Source organism: Eptesicus fuscus, chromosome 18 (genome assembly GCF_027574615.1).
Source record: "Eptesicus fuscus isolate TK198812 chromosome 18, DD_ASM_mEF_20220401, whole genome shotgun sequence".
NCBI lineage: Eukaryota > Metazoa > Chordata > Mammalia > Chiroptera > Vespertilionidae > Eptesicus > Eptesicus fuscus.
In genome coordinates this window covers 8,440,910-8,464,397 of record NC_072490.1, presented here as the reverse complement: position 1 = coordinate 8,464,397, position 23,488 = coordinate 8,440,910, and the positions used below count along the sequence as shown (strand labels likewise).

General features: G+C 42.8%; 1 protein-coding gene and 1 long non-coding RNA gene across 4 annotated transcripts; one reads left to right on the top strand and one right to left on the bottom strand.

Moving 5' to 3' along the window:
- Window positions 1-298: 298 nt before the first annotated feature.
- Window positions 299-14,097, bottom strand: LOC114228543 (uncharacterized). The gene is made up of 3 exons (XR_003614696.2): window positions 13,865-14,097; window positions 5,472-5,638; window positions 299-568 (listed from the first exon to the last, which is right to left on the bottom strand). It is a non-coding gene; the product is annotated as an uncharacterized LOC114228543 (long non-coding RNA).
- Window positions 14,098-14,159: 62 nt separating this feature from the next.
- HIGD1A (HIG1 hypoxia inducible domain family member 1A) lies at window positions 14,160-23,050 on the top strand. 3 transcript variants are annotated; one of them, XM_054729680.1, is made up of 5 exons: window positions 14,162-14,235; window positions 14,425-14,493; window positions 19,773-19,887; window positions 20,942-21,076; window positions 22,027-23,050. In XM_054729680.1, exons 3-5 carry the CDS (start codon window positions 19,791-19,793, stop codon window positions 22,074-22,076), a joined length of 282 nt encoding a protein of 93 aa, XP_054585655.1. In that variant the 5' UTR covers window positions 14,162-14,235; window positions 14,425-14,493; window positions 19,773-19,790; the 3' UTR covers window positions 22,077-23,050. The 3 variants fall into 3 exon arrangements, with proteins under 3 accessions (XP_027990697.2, XP_054585655.1, XP_054585654.1); XM_054729679.1 differs by lacking the exon at window positions 14,425-14,493 and adding an exon at window positions 14,825-15,057 and having other exon boundaries at window positions 14,175-14,235; XM_028134896.2 differs by lacking the exon at window positions 14,425-14,493 and having other exon boundaries at window positions 14,160-14,235.
- The last annotated feature ends 438 nt before the right edge of the window (window positions 23,051-23,488 follow it).

Below are 23,488 nucleotides of genomic sequence, written 5' to 3'. Positions count from 1 at the left end.
ACAAACTGGCTTTTTGATGGAACAGCCCCAGTTTGGCTCCCGTCCGATCTCACTCTGCCTCTTTCTCTCCATTTCTATCTTCCTTGGGCAAAGGTCACCCCATCTGGGCTGAGCCCACCAGAGGGTCAGTGTGGTTCACCTCTAAGTTCTTCACATTGGAGTTGCTGAACCACAGACGTGCCCTCCAGTTCACAAGCTCTGCCAGTGCCTGTGTTTACTCACTCTGAATAGATGTGCCAGAATCTCAGGCCCACTCCTCTTCCCACCATGCTCCATTGACGGCACAACAGGAAGCAAATGTTGCTCATCTCACCTCTTCCATTTCCTCTTTCTGTGTTGCCCCCACCAGCCACCCCACTTCCTGGGGCTGTTTCCCTGTCTGCAGAGCCGTGACATTGGGTTGGGCTTGATGATATCCATTCTCCATCAGCTCTGCCACTCTGTTGTTGTTGGCTCTGGAACCTTTCTCACGAGGACTGCTGTCTGCTCCTGGGAGCAAATGACTGGAAACCAGGATGCCCAGCCAGCCAGACATCTGGGATGGCAAACAGCAGCAGCTGGCCATGCCCTTAGGAACCAAGCAAAGAAGACAACATTATGGAGAGCTTTGGAAGCTGCTGCTGTTAAAAAAAAAAAAAAAAGAATCAGCCTTGAAAACTCTATCAGTAGACAGAACCAATTGAATCCTACAAGCAAAGTTAATTTAGCTTATTTTGTAAGATTAACTTGACCTTGGTCATACCTCTGAAAAATCATGAGCAAAACTTGAGCTGTTTCCCAAGATAGAAAGAGGTAACCACGGATCAATTCCCTACCATCTAAGAAAATTCTAGTATTACAACCAGTTGCTGTGAAGAATAAAGAGTCACTGCCTTCTCACTATATAAGCTGCTTTATAACAACACACCCGGAGCTCCATCCCATGCTTTGGCTTGTGTGCTCCCAGTTTGCAAACTGTCTTTCTGGTGTATGCACAATGATCTCTCACTCATTATTGCTCAGTGGCTCACTGGTTTCACTGGCTGTTTATGACTCATTGGCAGTGTTCACAGCTGAGCCTGGGAGTGAGTGGGAGGCGTGGACAGGCTGAGCTTCCCGCTTGCTGCAGCCAATTTCATTCCTCGTATTATTTTCTTTTCAATACTTTCAAAGTCTTTGAAACTGAAACGTCTACTGCCAATCAACAATCTAGAACTGGAAACCTCGCCTGACACTCCTTCACCTTCCCACCCCATCTGTCCATCCGGGAGGCCCTCTCCCAGGGTCTGCCCAGGGCCCAGGTAGCCTGACTCCCCCACTCCTACCCTCGACCCCCAGCCAGTTGGTTGACTGCACTTCCCTTCCAAATCCAGATGTTTCCCTCTCCTCACCAGACAAGTTTTGTAGTTTTATTAAGTTGCTTATTGCATTTGAGGGTATATCAAACATATACCCTCAAAGTGCCAGAACAGTATAACGAACCCCTCTGCATCCATCATCCGCTTCAACAGTATCAACTAGTGACCCATCTTTTTGCCTACACTTCCATCCACCTACCACTTTCTATATTGTTTTGAAGCAAATACCAGGTATCATAGCATGTAATCTGTAAATATCTGAGTATGTGCCTTTAAATGACATTAACTTTGACCATGGTCACACCTAAAAAAGTGAACACTAACTCCTTAATATCATCAAATAGCCAGTCAATGGCCTCATCAATTTTTTCCTTAATTTTGTTTGTTTGAATCGGGATCCAAATGAGGTCCATACCTTGTGAGTGGCGGCTGTATTTTTTTAAAACCTGTACAACTCTATAGTTTTCCTCTCACCTCCATCTTTTTGCTTTTCCTCACAACTTACTGAAGAAACTGGTTGGTCCCCCTGCATGTAAAGTTCCCCTCAGCCTGGGTGTGCTGAACACACCCTCGGCGTGTTTAACACGCCTCTCTACACTCTGTTTCATGGAAGCTGCGAGTTTGATCAGATTCAGGTTTGATGCTCCGTGGGTAGAGCTGTTCACGCACCAGGAGGCACAGACTGCCTGGTCGCTGCTGCTCTTCTTGTGGAGGTGAGTGGGGTCGACGCCCAGATCCCTTCATTCTTCGTCGGTGGTACAAGGGTGGCTGGCTTACTTTAACCACTTACGGTCTCCTCCTGCAGACTCTTGCTCACCACTGCCCTAGCTCTTGCCTTTTCCTCCTAACTACTGGCATTTCTTGACACGTGGCCACTAGACTTCTATCAAGGCCGCCATGTACCAGATAGGGCTGGGCATAACAAGCAGGAGACAGCACAAATTCCACCTGAAACCTCTCAGTCAGGGGGCTGTTCTTAGGGGGCTGCAATGCTCGCTCTGTGGCCATCACAGCATGCGTCCTGACTCCTCCAGAGACAGTTAATAAGTTAAATTTCGTTCAGTGTCAGCTGAGATCACAGAATGGGATGGGCTTCCCTCTGGCAGGGAATCACCCCGCTACAATTCCCAGGAGCTGATGCTATCACAATCACCTCTAGTTCTTAGGATTTGCTTCCTGGAATTCTCCACCCACTCACAGCTCACCCCCCACAGCTGTCCCCTGACCCTGCAGCTCCAGGTGTGGGACTCAGCATGGTCACTACTTTGTCTCCTGAAAAGCACTCACATGACTCATTGGTGAGTGTGACAGATATTCCTAAGGTTGGGGACAATGGTGGGGTTTCAGGTTTCTGTGTGCCTGGGCCTCTCTCGTTCTTCCTCTGTCCGTCCTCATCCTCTGCCTCTCCTCCCCACCCACTCCCCTCATCACGGTCAGGGTCAGCTCAGTGATGTGGCTGCGATGTCAGACCATCTGCCCCAGGTCTCGCCCAGAAGACCTGGCCAAGGCTCTGAAACACTGCCCTTCCCTGTCCCTCTTCCCACCCAGCTCCTCTGGATAGAAGGGAACAAGGTGGAGATACAGATTTCTCCCCTTTACAACTACATTTTTGTGCCAATGGGTCCCTTGGGAGGTGTAGCAAAGCCCTGGATTCCATCTCAGAATAATGTTTTTAACCCATAAAACAAAATATGTTTTTTTAAAAAATTATAGTCCAGAACTGGAAATAACCCAAATGTCCTTCAGTGAGCAAATGACTGAACAAGCTGAGTACATGCCTACCATGGAACGCTACTCGAGGACAAAAGGAACAAACCGTTATTTACCCAAGAATTTGGACGGCCCTCCAGGGAAGTATACAGAATGAAAAACAGCCAATCTCAAAAGGTTACATACTTTTGGAAGTATGTAGACCTCAAAAGGTCACAGATTCCGTGATATGACATTCTTGAAACCACAAAATTACAGATATGGAGAACAGATTAGTTAATGGCAGGGTTGAGGGAGGGCGAAGAGGGGAGTGCCTGGCTATAAAAGGGTGATTGCATGAGGGATCCTTGCGGTGATGGAACTGTCCTGGTGATCACACAAATCTACACGTGACAAAACTGTATCAAACTAAATACACACGCACATATGTACACCAACGAGTGCATGTCCAACTGGTGAGACCTGCAGGTGCCCCATGGATTGTGCCCATGTGAGTGTCCTGATGTGGTGATGTGCTACAGTTTCACAAGATGATACCATTGGGGGAAACCGGGGTAAAGGTACATAGGACCTCTCTGTATTCTTTTCCATAAATGCAGGTCTGCAGTTATCTTAAGGGAATTTTAAAACCAAAAGTTTAAAATGTATTCTGAAATAGTTATTTTTAAACACATTTATGATATAGTAATACATGCATTCCATTATTAACACATGTAGAAGATCTAGTGACAGACCTTACAGCTACCATGACAATAATGAGTGTGAATGATATTTCAAGGTACCTGTGACAAGGTCCTGCTAATACTGCTGTCTTTTGTTGCCTACATTCATAATCGAAGGAGATGCCAATTTTGCCAATGAAAATAAAAATGTACATTTTCTTCCTATCCAAATTCAGCATTCCCTGAACTCTGTCACTGATCCCCAAGTTAAGAACCCTAACCTTGTTTAAAATGGCAACCCTTGCCCTGCTGGTGTGGCTCAGTACTTGAGCGTTGACCTATGAAACAGGAGGTCACAGTTTGATTCCAGTCAGGGCACATGCTGGAATTGCAGGCTTGATCCCCAGTAGGGGGCATGCAGGAGGCAGCCGATCCATGATTCTCTCTCATCATTGATGTTTCTCATCTTTGATGTTTCTATCTCTCCCTCTCCCTTCCTCTCTGAAAACAATAAAAAAATATATTTCTAAAAAAAAAATATATACATATATATATATATATATATACTTAAAAAGTTAAATGGCAACTTCCCCTCCTCTGTTACATAAGCTATGATGAACACAAAAGGCAAAAAGTAGAGGGAACATCTGTGTAAGAGACAGTGGTCACATTGCCCTGGTAATGGACGGGGGGGGGGGGGGGGGGGGAGGGGGAGGAAGGCATTTTTGAAATGTTAATTGATGTTTCCCTATATTGACCATCCCTCCACTCAAATAGCCTGACCTCAGGAATGCTTCTCAAATTCTATTTTGTTCAGAGTACAGGAGTTTAGTGTACTGGATTTATAAGCATGACTTTCTGCCTGGGAAAGCTCTGTCTAGTACGTTAAAGCAATTGACGTATGTAAAGAGAAATGCTTGAGAGGAAGCAGTCCAGCGTGTAAATATTTATGAGTACCCTCCCTGTTCCAACCCCTAGACCCGTCATTTCCCAGTGTAGGACAATAACAAAATGGGGTCGCTGTATAGAAAAGGCTGCCTGAACACTAACAGCTTGCTATCTTGTCCTATCTATTTATAACTTCCACTAAAATGGGCAACCCACGGTTTCCAGGTCCCTCCTTCCTTCCCCTGCTCATCAGATCTGGCATCTTAGTGCACAATTGGAGGAAGGAGCATGATAGAATAAAACATGCGAGGCATGCCCCCGGGTTTTCCTATTTATTAGTTTTTCATTGTGTGCACTGCCTTTCTTCTGCCACTGGTAAGTGGGGTAGCGGGGAAGCACCCTATAAGATATGGTCCGGACACTAGGAGCCATCCATTGGGTCTGAGTTGTTATGCTTTTTCAGTCTAGGTAGTCTACAGCGACCCCTACTGGAAGGCAGATGCTATCACAGAAAAACTCCAAAAAATGCATTCTTCCCCAGGAAAAGATAGGCTCACATCTAAACTCAGACTAATGTTCTCATTTTCTGGAAAAACTTTTTCAACATGTGTATAAGTTACAAACCACACATTATTCCAACCTCCAAAGCTCTGGTGAGCTAGAAGCAACACTATGGCACTAAGCAAGTTTTACGCAGCCTAAAACCTTTCAAAGGATCAAGATGAACACTAATTGATGCTGCAATCCCACCATCCACCAGATGTTGGAATTCAGGCCACATCAACATCATTCTAGCTGGGACTCCACTAGTGTCACTTCAACCATGAGTTTTCTTACTTATCTGTTACTTTCTCACTGTCAAGCACTCACTTACATCCTGGATTCCTTTGCAGCCCAGACCATCCTAGACGACATACAACACACAGGTTCCAGCAGGATACAAGGTCCATGACAAGCAATTTCAAAGAAGAACCCAGATGGAAAGACCCCTATGATGTTCCTTTGACCATCGCCATGACTCTGTGGGGCTCTAGACCATCCCTGGAAGATACAAGGTGACAAGCCACAATTACATCAAAACCAGTAGCACACAAGGTAAGTCAGGAGACAATTCATAGAGACCTCCAAAGCCCTTGGCCTCAGTGATAACATACCTTTGGAATGTCAGAGTAATCTCCTTTTCCTCAGGGCACAACCTCCCACCAAAGCACCAACCCCTCAATGTTATCCTGGGTGCCCACATACCATCTCCATGTGAACCATTCTGTGCCCAGCGATGTAAAAGAAGTATGTGTCTCTCCATTTTACTTTTTATCCAACCGCTGAGATTGCCCTGCGTTGCTTTCACCCGCTTCCCTAACCTGCCACCAATGGATTTCTTGTTAAACTCTCCGTATGTCTTCTTTGATTCTAATGCACAAAATAAGCTGTAAAACTGTCATTCTCCAGAGCATGTTCTCGATCCATTGAGATTTTGCTTCCTGGCAATTGTCATCCGTTTGGCTCAAATTAATTCTTATAAGACTTTTTCTTAGGCTGGGCGTTCTTTTGGCAATATTAGGAATCTAAAGGTCTCTTAGATGTTTCAATATTAAGAACAATTTAGTAAAATTTCACCTTAAAATAAAATAACCTATATTGATCAAATATTTCAAATCAGTTACAAAACTATCATTCTACCAGACCAAACCCACACTCCCGTGGCAAATAAAAAAAAAAAAAACACATTGAATATGAAAAGCCACTTTCTTAACAAAAATAATATGAATATTAATGAGTCTCTTCTTTTTAAAAAATATATTTTTATTGATTTCAGAGAGTAAAGGGAGAGGAAGAGAGAGATAGAAACATCGATGATGAGAGAGAATCACTGATTGGCTGCCTCCTGCACGACCTCCACTGGGGAATGATCCCGCAACCCGGGCATATGCCCTGACTGGGAATGGAACCGTGACTTCCTGATTCATAGGTCGACTTCAATCACTGAGCCACGCCGGTTGGGCGGGGTGTCCTCTCTTAAAGATTTCTATGCTTTATCCTAAAGCTTACCAGGTTAACAGATGCTTCTGCACCTAAAGAAGGCATTATCACACCAGTGAACTGGAGCTATCTGCTGGCAGCTAAGTGGGCTGGGAAGCTGAGAACCTTGCTGGAGACCCCATGGGCAACACTAAACGCTCTATATAATTATGTTAATGACTCCCTAACATCCAGGTGGTATTAACTGGGGAAAAGATATGGTATCTGGGATTTGCTTCAAAATACTCTAGAAAAAAGTTAGTACAAAAATTTATACCTAAAAACATAAATAGGGGAGTGACCACCTAGACTACTTCCTTGGGTTCAAGTTTTGTGTTACATATTTTTTCTCCTTAAAAGTCTGCAGCTCCTAGTCAAGTTGATTACCTGATTGAGTTTTGAAATCAAGATTTATAAATGTACATATGTTAAGATACGTAAATATTTTCACATAAAAAAGTAAAATTATGTAAATTTCTCAAGACCCTTGAACTTCATGTTCCATAGTGTCTTTTTTTAAAAAAAAATCTCAATATTTGTATTGATTTCAGAAAGGAAGGGAGAGGGAGAGAGAGAAAGAAACATCAATGATGAGAGAGAATCATTGATCGGCTGCCTCCTGCATGTGCCCTTGACTGGAATTGAACCCAGGACCCTGCAGGTCAACACTCTATCCACTGAGCCAAACCAGCCAGGGCCATAGTGTCTTTTGCATTTATGATATGAAGAACTGATGGAATTGTACATTCTTTAATATTCATAGAACTAGGTACACCGCAACTCCTAAGGATCTTTAAAATTAGATCCAATTGAATTTTGAATATTTCACATGGTTTCATCTGACTCAAGGTCAGAATTTATAGACTCATTCTATTAATATTCCCTTTAAGTCAGAAAATGTCTCCTAATTGCTATTTTTAACAGTTTGTTTATTCTTCAAGATATCAATGCACAGGTGAATATCAACAATAAGAAAATAAGATTGAGTAACAAGGTCAAATAGTAATGCCCAGCATTCCTACTTAAATTATTGATTCTGTGATTGGACTTTTCTTTTATACTGAAAATCTTGATTCCTAAAATAATACACATAATCATGACTATGTTCATTTGTATCTAATACAAGAAAATGGTTGAAAAAATACAATATTAGTATCCTATATAATAAAAACCTAATATGCTAAGTGTCCAGTCACCCAGTGACCGGTCTACTGTTCAACCAATCAAAGCATAATATGCTAATGATATGCTAAGGCTGCTCAACCGCTCACTATGACATGCACTGACCACCAGGGGGCAGACACTCTGACCTGTAGGTTAACTTGCTGATGGGGTCCAGCTGATCGAGACTGAGCAAGATGGGTCAGACACGCCCTGAAGCCCTCTTGTGATTCCTCCCCTGCCCCAATTGTGCACTGGTGGGGTCCCTTGGCCTGGCCTGCGCCCTCTCACAATTCAGGACCCCTCAGGGGATGTCGGAGAGCCAGTTTCAGCCAATCCCGTAGGCCACTCCCCTCGGGAGGGCGCCAGACACAGGCCTCACGGCTGGCGAGCGCTGCTGCAGTGGTACAAGCCTCTCCCAATGGGAACTGATTGGGTACGAGCCCGTGGCAGGTACAGTGGGGCCAGGATGAGCGGGAGCTGCAGGCGGTGGACTGTGGGTTTTGGCTCAATCCCCGCAGGCCACCCTGAGGGACCCCATCCATGCACGAATTCGTGCACCAGGTCTCTAGTATTAATATGATCAATAAAGCTACAGAATTAAGTCCAATATTTTTTATGCAATTTCTTTTTTTTTTAAACTATACTCCAAAGTGTCACTCCCATTAAGTATGTGTCAAGCCATGATTTAGAGCTGCACTGTCCCACACAATAGCCACTAGTCATACATGGCCATTGAGCTCTTGAAATGTGACTAGTCCGAATTGAGAAGTGCTGCCTTTTCAGCATCATGGCCCATGAAAGGACAGTGAGGAGACCGTAACCACAATGGTTTAAAAAAGGAAAGTTTAATATAAAGAATTAGTAACTATTTAAAGGGAACTACTATGAGGAAATAAAAGCCAACTCTAAAGAATACCCCCTGAAAGAAGGAAATAACTTGGGATAGGAGGGAGCCCCTCCCTAACGCTGGGACACAGGTCTCTTTGGAGGGTGTGATTGCCGCCACTGGATGACAGAGTTCACTGGGTCATCTGACCTGGAGCTGGTACACAGTCAGAAGCTGAGGCTGGCAGGCAGAATACTATGGGCCTTGCCTGGCAAGCAACTGGGGTTCTTAGTAGGCAGAGGCTAGAGGGTTGGACACCACCTGCTCACATGGATGAAATTTGCCCTCTAGCACCCCCTACTGACAACATTGAGCCTGCTGGCAATGAAGAAATGTTCTAATATCACAAGAAAAGTAATGAAGGGTGGATTTGGAATAAGGAGGTATTCAGTGACAACTGGGCACACCCCCTCTTAAAGGTTGAAGGCTTGATTTTTGCTATCAGGGTTTTTTTTTGTTTGTTTTTTTTACAGGAACATAAAAAACTTCCCCAAAAGAATTTTACCAACATACTTAATGAGGTTTTCCAACTTCTCCTGGGTGGCAATTAAGGATTTAGCCTTTTACTTTTTAGGCCTCACTTTCTCATAGATCTCTGACTCAGTGTGGCCATGATGAGGGTTTCCTTTTTTCTTCCTTGAACATTTTAGGAAATTATGGTCCCAGGATCAATCTCCGGAGTTTTTGGTTCTCTCTGGTACACCAATCCTAAATTATACAGAAGTAGAACCAAAATGTTTAAAATTAACTGACTCAGGGGAAGTTGGAGTTCCTTTCCTGACCCAGACAGGAACATCCATGGAACATTTATCCAGTCTAAAGAGAACTAGAGTACATCTGATTTTGAGGGGTCTGAGAAGGAAGGGGTACAAGAGAGGCCAGACAGTTAAGCAGGTTTAGTTTATGATGCTTGCCTGAAGCAAAAAAGACTTTCTGAAAAGAAAACCAGCCCAGGGGCAGAACTTAGATATGGCATCACCAGGCAGGCAAGGCAAGGGTGGAGGACACAAAAGGAAGACATTAAGGGATCTCACCAGGTGGGCACTTATCAATTCATCCTACATTACATCTCTGCTCTTCTGGGAGTCTGGTTGCTCCATATCTTGACTATGTCAAATTGTTGGGGGAGGGGAGATACAGACAAAATTTAAAAGCAACATTTTGGAACGGCTCATGTGGCTCTGTGGTTGAGTGTCGACCTATGAAATAGGAGGTCACAGTCAGATGCCCAGTTAGGGCACATGCCCAGGTTGTGGTCTTGGTCCCCAGTGTGGGGCGTGCAGAAGGCAGCCAATCAATGATTCTCTCTCATCATTGATGTTTCTATCTCTCTCTCCCTCCTGAAATCAATAAAAATATTTTAAAAAATAAAGGCAAGATGTTGTACTTGTAGGGACTGCATTGTAAAAGTAGAGAGTGCTTATCGGCCAGAGGTCAGAGATCAACACCTCCAACGCTTTATATGTGGAAATTACACAATTCCTTTGATACATGGATACAACCTAAGCCTCCCTCCATGATGGCCTTGTGGTCATCAGAGGGGAGTCATTGAGACATTCAGTCCTCATCACATTCATCAGGGGAGAGAAATACAGACCTAGCTGTAAGTAAACAAACTTCAAAAAGCTACTTAAAAAGGGGTGCTAGAAAACATTTAAAGAGGTCCCAGTATTTGTTTAATAAAATATTAAGAGATCTATGAAAGGGTCACAGAATTTGTTAGTTCAGAGTTTACATTTTAAAAATGTGACCTAGTCCTAACTGGTTTGGCTCAGTGGATAGAGCACTGGCCTGCGGACTGAAGGGTCCCAGGTTCGATTCCAGTCAAGGGCATGTATCTTGGTTGCGGGCATATCCCCAGTAGGGGGTGTGCAGGAGGCAGCTGATCAATGTTTCTCTCTCATCAATGTTTCTAACTCTCTATCCCTCTCCCTTCCTCTTTGTAAAAAAATCAATAAAATATATTTTTTAAAAATAAAATAAAAAATGTGATCTAAAACTGGCTTTCTCTTGAGAATAGGGTCATGGAAGACAAACCTCTGCCCCAAAACTTCTCCTGCCTCTCCATACGTTACAGTTGAGAGACAACCCCTTCAAGTTTCTGCCATGTCCCATTCTGTGTCCCTTTTGCCTCTTAGTTGGTACAATGGGGAGAAGACTCAAAGAGGAAAGCCTTGTTGGTAGAGGACAGAGTGAGTGCAAGGGGTTGGTAGCCAAGAGGCCCTTCTAATCCAACTCTGAAATCAGCATGCTGTAGGAATAAGGGCAAGTCCCTTCTCTCTGGACGGCAGGGTCCCTATCTATCAAGTTGGAGCTATTTCAACTCCAGGGTCCTATCAGAAAAGTCAGAGGATGAGAGAACTGACAAAACTAGAATTTGGGAAAAGGTGAAGAAAACGAGCAGCATAAGCCCTTGGCCTGATCTCCTGGTATTAACCCTGGAGAAGGTGACTCACACTGGCCCACCCAGAACTACCCATCATTCCTGGCCCACCACTCCCATTTTCTCCCCTGACCTGGCAAATCACATAGGTGGATTGCCTTAGTCATCAACTCAATAGGGCTACTGCCTAGAGTACAAAGATTTGTTTGCACCTATTGAGCTAATCTTCCTGTTTGAAAACCCTAAGAAGTCTGACACACCTATGTGGACATATGGGCAGCAATTTTCCTGTGCCTTGCCTCTACCAAAGCCCAGGTTTACAGTCTTCTCAATATGTACTCTGCATTGATCAAAAAGTGTATTTTTCATATTCCAAACTCTGTGGCCCTCTTACTGACCGTTATCTCTTTTCCTCTTCTCTCCATCCAAAACTCACCCACACTTCCACCCTGCTTAAGGGACAGACGGGAGATCTCCTCTGTCCCTTCTCTAATTGGCCAGTATGAGATGGCTTGATACTCCTCTCTCCTGGGAATGCTTTGCCCAATAGTATTCTGACTGGGACAAGAAAAAAACAGCCAACCTGTTCTGTAGAGTGGCTGTACCATTTTACATTCCCACCACTAATGTATGATCGATCATTTCTCCACATTTTTGCAGTGTTTGATAATGCCACTATTTTAAAAATATATTTTTGTTGATTTAAGAGAGGAAGGGAGAGGGCGAGAGAGATAGAAATATCAATGATGAGAGAAAAATCACTGAGAGGCTGCCTCCTGCAAGTTCCATACTGGGGATCGAGCCTGCAACCCGGGCACATACCCTAACAGGGAATTGAACTGTGACCTAGAAATCGAACCGTGACCTCCTGGTTTCATAGGTTGATGCTCAACCACTGAACCATGCCAGCCGGACCATTTGGATATTTATAACATTATTCACGGGCCATACAAAATTATCAACTTAAATTCTCTCTCATCATTGATGTTTCTCTCTCTCTCTCTCCCTTCCTCTCTGAAATCAATAAAAATATGTTTTTAAAGAAAAAAGTATCAACTTAAACACTAGCATGCTATATTTGGTTAAACATTTAATTAACTCACCCCTGATACCTTCTGGCAGGGCCAGACCAAATGATTTTGCGGGTCTTGTACAGCCCGCGGGCTAGACTTTCCCCATCCCTGCTCTATGGAAACCCAAGCCAAGTTACTTAACCACGCTGAATCTGTTTCCTTGTGTGTACAATGGGGATGGTAACATCGACCTGATGGAGCTCTTCTAATGATCAGTGACACTGTAGTATGTCAAATGCACAGCTGTATGCCTAGAGAATGATAGGCACTGAGCATGCGCTGGTGTACAACAGGCTGTCTGGATAGCTGCATGTGGTTCTGCTTGCTTCTGGCTTAAGATACTTGCAGGTAAGGGGAGGCCGTGGACAGCTCACTCACTACAGCCCAGGGGTCACAAGGATTCCAGATCCCAGCTAAATGTAAAAGCAAATGAGCAAAAGGTGATCTTTTTAAGTTATTGGTAAACTGCCCTTAAGCAACAGCCCATCCAGTTTCTAGGGAATTTACCATCTGGACAGTACACTTAACACCTCTCGGCGCCAGTGATTTCTCTCTGATCGGCCACACTGTGCCAGGCAACAGGCTCGCTTTTAAGTATATATATATATCGATTTCAGAGAGGAAGGGAGAGGGAGAGATAGAAACATCAATGATGAGAGAGAATCATTGATTGGCGGCCTCCTGCAAGTCTGCTGCTTCCTGCTCGTCCCCTACTGGGGATCGAGCCCACAAGGGCATGTGTCCTGACTGGGAATTGAACCATGACCTCCTGGTTCATAGGTCAATACTCAATCACGGAGCCACATCGGCCCAAAACTAGCTCACTTTTTTAGTGGTTACTTAACACTCATCATTTAAAAACCTTTCCTGGCCCTTATAAAGCAAAGTGGCCGGACTCTGATGGCTAGCACCTGACTGCTGATTCAGAGTGAACTTGGGTCAGGCAGAAAAACCTTTCTTTTCTGGTTTTCCCAGAACAGGGCAGGCAGGTTCCAGTCCTTAGGCAAAAGCATCAGCATAAGAGGGAGTCCCTCAGGGCCACCAATTGGAGTGAAGAGTCTCTTTGTATAATCCATTTTTCTCCCAGAGGTATGAAAGTGATTTTTCCATCCATTATTTTGTGTTTACTGTAACTGGATCTAATTCAGATGTCAGCTGCCTTTACGAGCCCTCGATTCATTAAGCCATCAAGATAAGCAGATGGTGCTTTGCACTCAGTATGAGGGCAAAATGACTTGGAGAGCCCAGAGATCAGTCAATAAAAGCCTATTTGCAGTGCCATTGAGTATGGCAGTGCCTCCCAGAAGAGGCACTCATTCTCAGTGAATTAGCAGACTGTAAAAACAGCCCTAAGTCGTTGTTGGGAGAGACAGAGTGGGAGAAAGCAGAGAGGCAATCAATATCCAAGGCAGTGAGTGGAGCAGAGAGGGGGGTTCTTTACAGAAGTGTGTAAACGATGGGAATCAAGAGACTATATTGACATTTATAGATAGATATTATCGATTTTTATAGATATAGATATACATGTTGTAGGCAATTAGTCATGAGCTGAGCAAGGACCATGGGCCACGTATACAAACTCACCAGGGCAAAAAGCCCCGGAATAGGGGCAAAACTGGGAAAACAAGGACCCCGCCCCTAGGCCTAGGGGAAACCTTTCCTCGCCTAGCAAATCGCTGGTCTTGTGGTTTGGACCCCCTGATCTCTCACACCGCGGGCCATGCGGCTTAGATAAAACTGACCTTGCAGGCGGTCCGGGCTCCGCACACACGGGGCCCGCCTGTCCTAGGGGGAAAGAGCGAGAGTAACCGGAAGTACCCTCCGGCCAGCAGTCTCCGGCCCTGGAGCACCGCGAACACCCCACACCGGAGCGCTCACCTATGACGAGATCCCCGCGCGAGAGCAGGGGACTTCGCCCCTGCGGCGCCCCAGCCAATCGGGAACCCGCTCCGGGCCGCCCCACCCACCGCGCACAACGCACGCACACACCGGCCGCTTCCGACCTTCTGATTGGCTGGATCCGACTGTAGGCGGGACGTGGAGAAGCCGGCCCGACGGCGCGCGCGGGCGGGGGCAGAAGCCGGCTAGAGTTGGAGCGGTCCCGTTGGGTTTGGTAAGTGAAATGTGGAGGGGTCCTGGGAGCGGGGACGCCCGATTTGGGGCGGGAGGCAGTGGGACCGCGCTGGGCTGTGCCGAGAGCACCTTGAGAAGGTTGGGGGCCGCGAGGCTGGGAGTGGGGCGAGGCCTGGGGTAATGGGGGCGAGGTGTAGTTGGGGACTCAAGGCCGGATCGTGTGGTTCAGGGAGCTTGGGGAGTCCAAACACAAGGCCTGACGCCCCGTCGGGTGAGGAGAGACGGAGCCCACGCGGAGGTGAGGCAAACGTTTGTGCAGGGAATCGTGGCCCGGAGGGAGGACGCCCGGATGGGACAGTAATGAGTGACCCGTGGAGGGGCTGGGGCCGGAGCGGGGCCGAGCGGTGGGTGAGGACTGATCGGGAGGCCGAGGCCGAGCGCTTCGGCCATGGAGTCCTGACAAGGTCACAGGGAGAAAGAGGGCAAGGAAGGTGAAAAGGTTGAGAGAAGGGCGTAAAAGCACACGACCTTCTAGTCCGCGCTTCGTCCTCTCCCCGACCCCGTGTTCCCCCCCACCCTCCGCGACCCTCGCCTGCCCTCCCACCCTCCGAGACCCTCGCCTGCCCTAGGGAGGGACAAGGCCTCCAACCCGGTTTAAAGCATCTGAGACGGAATTTACACCTCTTCCGGTTGGAGATTACAAAACATAGCCTGGGCTTAGAAGGGAGCAGCCAAGATGATTTTCGGCAGTGTCACTCGCCCTTCTCTCCTGGCGGTGTGGGAAGCAGCTCTTCCCCCCTCCCGGTGATGATCCCTGCCAAAGGCACTTCGGAGCAGGACCGGTTTGAATGAAAAGAAAGCTGTGAGCGATCCAAGTCCCGGGCCCCGGCATGACGAACCTGTTTGGGTCGTGTGTGCCAGGGCTGCTCTGAGCTCCCGTGTGCACCAGTCACTTGACGGGGCGGGAGGGCTTCTCCTGGGTCCTCACCCTCATCTTGAGTCAGGATCTTCAGGGTGGGGCCTTGGCAGCCATTTTTTTCAACCAGCTGACAGGTGACCGATGCAAAATCAAAAATCCGAGATCACTGTTGTTAGGTGGTAGTTCTTGAGTCCGGAATGGCAGCTGCGAGGACCCGTCAGGCTGTTGCGTCACCTGATGCTGGTCAGCTCATCTTCCGTGGTGTTTGGAAAGGTCTTCAGTAGTAGTAGTGTCTTACTCAACGGACAGAGTAATGCGTGGTTTTTAAACTGGCTTTGAATATCTGGTTACTAGTGCCTCCTTTTCACACCTGTTAACTTTCTGTGAGCAATCTGTGTCAGTTGCTGTGTGTGGATGAGGAAACGATCAGGGAAATCTAGACGTGGTGCTAGTGGGAAATAAATCTTTTCAAATCACAATTGAAATTGTTAGATAAGAAGCTGGGGAAGAAGGTTCCATTTAATGTTAGGCATGACTTACATATTTTTTATTTATTTGTTTTACAATTCACGGAAAGAGATGCAGGCTTCTGTTATGGAATGGATTTTAATATTTTTCCAGATTAAAAATCTACCAGCATCATAAGAAGGATGGTTTGGCAATATATTGTCAATCACAAGCACCCTGGATAATGTGTCAGGAGAGCTTGGTTCTAGTCCCACCCTGCCAAAAATGCATTCCTGTTGTTGAGCAATATATATAAGCCTTCCTAACCCCTTTTCCATCCGTAAAATAAGGCTGTTCACATGAATTAATCATGAGTTGTTATTTTCAAATTATATGATTTATAGTTACTGACCCTGGTACTTTAAATGTTAGCCATTTTCAGTTTAGGTGGCTGTAAATCATGAATTCTTGGGAAACTTCTAGGTGGTAATTAGAAAGAGTTATAAAAATCTTATATTCAGAGAGTGTTATAACAGAATTTATCAGACACTATAAAATATAATTTAAGTGTTGGATTTTTAATGTTTCTCTTAATATTATCCTGAAATGTTCACACAAAGTATCCTGGATCAGACAGATTATCTAGTCACTTAAAGCAAAATATCCTACCCATACAAACTTCAGAGTTGTATCATAGGTGAGGAATGGAAATCGGTGGATTTTCTTCTGTTCTTTTATATACAGGACCGAGACAGCCAGCCCTCAGCCCTCTCCCTCCTGAAAGGATGGGGGGGACTTTTGCTCCATTGGCAAAGGGGGAAGTGAAGAGGGAGGCTTTTGCTCCATTGCCTGGTGGACAATTAGTGATCCAGATGTGAGAATGGAGAGCAAAAACTACCTACTTTCTTGCTTTTTAAAAAATATATATTTTTATTGATTTTAGAGAAGGGAGAGAGGGAGAGAGATAGAAACATCAATGATGAGAGGGAATCATTGATTGGCTGCCTCCTGCATGTCCTACACTGGGGATCAAGCCCCAAACCCCAACATGTGCCCTGACAGGGACTCAAACCATGGAATCAAACCATGACTTCCTGTTTCATAGGTCCATGCTCAACCACTGAGCCATGCCGGCCAGGCCTACTTTCTTGCTTTTAAAGACAATTTCCAAATGACTTCTTAGTTTAGGAATAATTAAAGCAAAGGAAGAAAACATGCTTTTATAGCTGCAAAAAAAGGTGCTAGATTTTAAAAGTAGATTGTGGTATATAATAGTTTTGTCTCTTGTGATTGCAAGAAGCCAAGACCTACTGAGGTTACCATTTTTTTCCTTTCGTAGATAAAATGTAAGAATTAAAAAACAAACAAATACTTAAGGTATATATGGTTCAGCATTCTTCTTACCAACTGATTAAACCTGAGAGTAATTTTAATTGTTGAAATATTACCTTTAAATGTATTCAACATTTTGTGGTGTACTTACTACATGCAAAGCATTGTGCCAGGCAATGGAAATACTTGTAGATACAAGCAGGACAGATGTGGCCTCCTCACTTCAAGGATTCTAGCAAAAGAAACAGTTAAATAGGCATTTATAAGAAAGGGTTACGATAGAGAAAACAGCATTCTATGAGACTGCATAACCAAAACACCTTTAGAAGACTTTCTAGAGGTCAATTAAGATAAGCTGAAAAATGGGAGGAATCAGCTATGAAGGAGATGAAAAGGGAAAAGTGTTAGCCCTTTGCATTCGCTTGCTTTTTTCTCGATTCCTTTATTCTAATGCTAACCATGTCGAGTCACACTGGACATCCGAGTGCAAAAGGTTAGAGGAGTCAGCTTCTGAAAGGCTTGGAGGTATAGAGATCATCTATTCTTTAAGATGTTTAATGTGATTAGCATGTGGGTTTTGCAGGGGAGGTGGAAGGAGAATTTGTGATAATAGTTATGCATTTGAGAAGTTCATGATTAGTTATGATGGCAACTAATAGACATAGTAGCCTAAAGTAAATACAATGTTTAGAGTCACACTCGACATCCGAGTGCAAAAGGTTAGAGGAGTCAGCTTCTGAAAGGCTTGGAGGTATAGAGATCATCTATTCTTTAAGATGTTTAATGTGATTAGCATGTGGGTTTTGCAGGGGAGGTGGAAGGAGAATTTGTGATAATAGTTATGCATTTGAGAAGTTCATGATTAGTTATGATGGCAACTAATAGACATAGTAGCCTAAAGTAAATACAATGTTTAATTTTTATCTAGTCCATTTATGTAGTTTCTTGAAGGCCATCTTCAAATATTTCTCTGTGAAACTTCCCAAACCACTTTAGCTAAAAACATCACACTCTAAATTCAGGTCTAATTGTCTCTGTTATGCTATTGACAAGTAATCACATTCTTGTCATGTCCTTTTTTTTAAAATCTAATTTTTGAACCATCAATCATTTCTGTGTGTTATCTCTTCAGATAATATAGTGAACCTTGAGCTTGTTGAACCTTGTATATAGTAATAGAAAGCTCAGTAAGTAGGGGTTTAGTCAATTAGCAGATAATGGAGTACAAAAAAAGAAAGTCTGGTTCTAATCTGAGTTCTTTCATCTTACTCTGTGATATTGCATAACTCCTCTGGATTAAGGTTGTCTTTTCTGTCAGATGACGGAATCAACTCTTGCCAGTGGAGATGGGGGCTTGGAGGGATGATTTCACTTTTCAAACTAAGTAGGCAAACCTCATCTCTCGAGTTGGGTTTTCTTTGAGGGCCTTAGCCACTCTAACAGTCCTTGAAGAGCAGTGTTGAATGAGGGCTATTGTATGGGAGGGAGTATAATGCACACGAAACGCCCAGAAGTGAAGGTAAGATTTCACATGGGTAATTGACTTTTGACTTTATTGTAATTGACACCAATCAGAGATTGTGCACATACATACTATGTTTGACTCCCTTATTTTATCTATGGGTAAAGTTTATAGGCAGTTCAAATCAGATTGGTGAAGAAGGAAGTGTATACATAGTTACTGTGACTAAGGTGAAACTAAATTTGTTACCTCATTGTGATGAAATGCCTGCTAGCTTCCTATGTAAAGGAAGATGATTGAAATGGGAGAATGGAACCTTTAGTCCCTGTGATAATTGAAAATAATCTTTTTTCCTGCCCCCTTATTTGTATAATGATCAGGCCAATATCTTGCCTTTTTTGATATTATTTAAAAGAATAATATAAAAGAAAGAGAATTTTAAGAAGCCCAGGGAATATAAGGTATGTAAGGAAAGACAGCTAAAGCTTGAGAGATATTCTTTCATTATAAAAGAATATAGTTTGGCCCTAACTGGTTTGGCTCAGTGGATAGAGCGTCGGCCTGCGGACTCAAGGGTCCCAGGTTCAATTCTGGTCAAGGGCACATACCCAGTAGGGAGTGTGCAGGAGGCAGCTGATCCATGTTTCTCTCTCATCGATGTTTCTCTCTCTCTATCCCTCCCCCTTCCTCTCTGTAAAAAATCAATAAAATATATTAAAAAATAAAAAAATATAGTTGGATTTTATGCTGCAATATTGTTAAAAATTATAACCCTGTTATAAAAATATTAGTTCGATTGAACATGTTATGTTTAAAAGGAGACATTTCTAGCAATAATATTAAAATAAAAGCTTTGTCCTTAAAATAAGTAAACAATGAGTCAAGTAGAAATTTTGGCTATTCAGAATAACTGTAACCTTCCCCACAGACAGCCACCATCAATAATGAAGATTAGTGTAATCTGTTGGAAACTATTCAGAGGCGAGAACTGAAGCCAGGTAGCATGTTGGAATAAGTCAGCCAGTTGTAATTGAAAGCAATAAAGACTGCATGCACTCAACTACACTTAAAAGTGCTTAGTAGTATTTTCACCATGATATTGAAGAGGCAATAAGGAGTAACAGTTTGGTTTGATTAATTTAAAGTTGTCAAGTTGAATTAAGGATGAAGAAAATAAAATTTTTTAAAAAGGATGAAGATAGTCAGAAAATTAATAGCTACTATTTTAATTGACAAAAGTTACTTAAAAATGCACTGTTATGAACAGTGACGTGTTAAAAGGAACTGGTGTATGGAGAAATGTTTTTTAGAGTTCATGGATACCAGATTATGGAAACTAGGATTATTTTAAGTACATCCAGTCACTTAATGTTCTAGTTGCTTTTAATTGCAGAACCTCATGGAAATTCTCTTTCAGGAAGATTCTTCAATCAGTATGTCATCCAACACAGATGTTTCTCTTGCTTCATATGATGAAGGTCAGGGGTCTAAATTTATCCGAAAAGCTAAAGAGGCACCATTTGTCCCTATTGGTAAGTTTGGCTTTGACATTCTGATAATCTATTGTATGCTGTAACACAATTGAAGTGTGATCAATTCATCAAATACATCCATAAGCATTATTTTCAAATGTTTTTTCATGTGTGGTTGAAATATGCTGCGATTGGCATGATATAACTATCATTATAAAAATGCTTCTGTGTGTATTTAGACTTCTTGCTTTATTGACTCTTCTTTCAGTGAATGTGTTGGGGACTGGACTCCCTTAGTCTCTGGGGTTTGCTAGAAGGACTCAAGAGGCTTATCTTTTGTTTTTTTATTATTGTTGAAATTATTACATATGTCTTCTTTTCCCCTCACACAAGGCTTTTTTAAAAAGCCGTTCTACTCATAATTATGGTTTATTACAGTCTCTGTTATATTAATTGATTCCCTTCAGAGTGGGAAGTAGGTCAGAAAGGAAGAGTTTCCCTGGTTCTCTTAAATGAATTTATCTACTGGCTTCACAAGCCCACATTTTGAAGATCTTAACTTTATAAGTCTGTTACTTTTTGCTACCATCTCAGGATTTTTGATTCTGAGTGGAGGGAATTAAAAACATGACATATATGTTAGCTAATTAATGGTCTCATAAGCATCCTATAAAATAAAGAGCTAATATGCAAATGGTCATTGCACCAGGGCCGGTGGGAGGTGGTGGGGAAGGGGGACCTGAGGCTGTGCCCTCTGCCCAGCGGGGCTTGACAGGGGTGGGGCCAGCCAGGTCTGGGTCTCGCGAGATTTTGAGGCGTGCACAGGTGGGCGGGGACTTGACTCTGGGTCATGGAACGCCCCAGACTCTGACAGGAGGGAGATTTTCATATACATTTTACTTTCTTTCACCTCTGACACTTCTATTATAGAGAAAGGGCAAATAGCAATATTAAAATATTTCCTCTAATTAATTCCCCTTTAATGTGCACGAATTTCATGCACTGGGCCACTAGTTTTAATATACAATAGTAGAAAGTACATTGATTGGTGGTGAAATCATCTTGGTTCCCTGTCCCCATGTATCTAACATAATTGTGCCTATTTGTTTCTCAGGAATGGCGGGTTTTGGAGCAATCGTTGCATATGGATTATATAAATTGAAGAACAGGGGAGATACTAAAATGTCCCTTCACCTGATCCACATGCGTGTGGCAGCCCAAGGTTTTGTTGTGGCTGCAATGACTCTTGGTAGGTACCTATAGGAAATTTCAAATTGTGGTTTCCCATTAATTAATTTCTTTGTTAATAAAACAAGGTACATACTTTTAGCTAACTTTGAAGCAGTTTTCAGATATCACTTGTATTTATTTTCCTAGAAAAGTGATTAATTTAAAATAGTTCAATTAGTGATATAAATTGACTGTGTATGATACAGGGTGGGGTGGAAGTAGGTTTATAGTTGTTCATATGGAAAATAATATAATCATTAATAAATAATAACTGGCCAGAAGAAAATTAGAACTTATAGATAATGAAATAGTAGAGAGTCTTAATTCATCTGGCCAAACATATCATAAGGTACAACTGACAGTGGATGAAGGAGAAAAACATATAATTAGCTTAATAAAAAATTATGATAATACATGTAAATAAATAAATAATACAAGAATGTACTCACAACTGTAAACCTACTTACTAAGGTTATAAAGGAAGAAAGACAATCCTGTCCATCACTGAGTTTATAATTTCACTGAAGAGCCTAGACATGCATAGGGTTGGAAGCAGTCCATTTTCTGGAAAAGACCTATGATTGCTGTTTTATTGAGTTGAAGATAAAAAAGATTTTTTTAAATGTAGGTATTACATGCTTTTATTGGCTTTATGATTCATTGACTTTATCTGGTATTGTGTAGCAAGAGCAGTGCCTTTTAAACTTTCCAGATAAATATTGAACAGTCCAAGCTAGTCATACTAGCTTCAAGCTACTTGGGAAATTAAAAAGAATTTTAGAAATATAAATTGTTTAAGAAGGCAAGAATGTAAGCAGCCGGGGGTCTTGTACCCTTTATAAAGATTGCATGCTAGCAAAGATGCTACTGTTAGCTATTTTATGAGCCATTTTTAATTTTCTTAATATTAAAAATATATATTTAAATGCTTAACCAGCATTCTTTTTTCTTTATTTTCTTTGTTTTAAGGTATGGGCTATTCCATGTATAAGGAATTCTGGGCAAAACCTAAACCATAGAAGAAGAGATGCTGTCTTGGTCTTGGTGGTGTTTGCTATAGTTAGACATCTCATATTGAGGTTATATGTTTATGTTGAAAATAAATCATTTGAGAGGGTCAGACAATGACACATTGAATATTGACTTCCTATTTTGCAGGCTTGATTTCCCAGGTGACTAAATTACTAGTGACTAGTTCACTAGCTAGGTCATTCAGGGGCGTCAGGTTAGCACATAAGAAATACGTCATTTTAAATGCACTTGATGTGGTAAAATGTCCACCTTGTTAAACTCTTCTGGTGAAATTAGTTCTAAGCAAGAACAACATGCCAATCCTGAAGTACTCCCAGTTGCTGCAGAATCTCACATGCTTTTGATGTTATGTAGGAATCCTATTTGCCCCAGTTACTTTGACTTTATTCTGCCTGCCTTTTGGACTGAATGAGGACTTCAGTTTTTAGGGCTGACTGGCTCTTAAAGAACCCTTTCAGAACAGTGCATGGCATATAATGTTACAAACCCCCACAACTGAACGTGTGTGTGTTTAAACCAAACCTAACATGCTGATAACAGCTGCTAGAAGGTAGTATTTATTTTAGAGTCACACTTGTAAATGTAAAATAATTATGGATCCCAGTTTAGCTCTTTTCTAATTGCAGAATTATATTTTTGCTGCTGTTATATTAGAATCATTTTTAAATGTCACCTTGAAATAGATATATGTATTTTAAGTGCTAACACATAGGTAATGAAAAAGTTTTTAAATATTTGCTGTATGTTCATTTTCTCTGTAAGAATCATAAATGTTAAACTAAACAAATTATCTATAATGGAAATGGTGACTGATTTAAGAGCAAGCTCTGGAAAGACATTATACAAAAACTCTGGTGTACTACAGAAGGCTTTATTGCATTTGTGAAATTCTAACCTGAATTACATTCCATGGTGATAACATGGTAAATGTAGTGTTATTAAAGTAAGTGAACACATCAAATGGCTTGTATTTATTTCAATATGGAAAAATAAATCATTCCTCAAAGTAGCATAAAAATTAAGTTTCCAAAGAGATAAACCAAAGAACTTATATACTTACTAGAGGCCCGGTGCACGAAATTCGTGCAGGGTGTGTGTGTGTGTCCCTAAGCCCAGCCTGCACCCTCTCCAATCTGGGACTCCTCGAGGGATATCTGACTGCCCGTTTAGGCCTGGTAGGATCAGGCCTCAACGGGCAGTCTGACATCCCTCTCACAATACAGGACTGCTGGATCCCAACTGCTTGCCTGCCTGCCTTCCTGATTGTCCCTAACCACTTCTGCCTGCCAGCCTGATCACCCCTTAATCACTCCCCTGCCAGCCTGATTGATGCCTAACTGCTCCCTTAATCACTTCCCTGCAGGCCTGGTCACCCCTAACTGCCCTCCCCTGCAGGCCT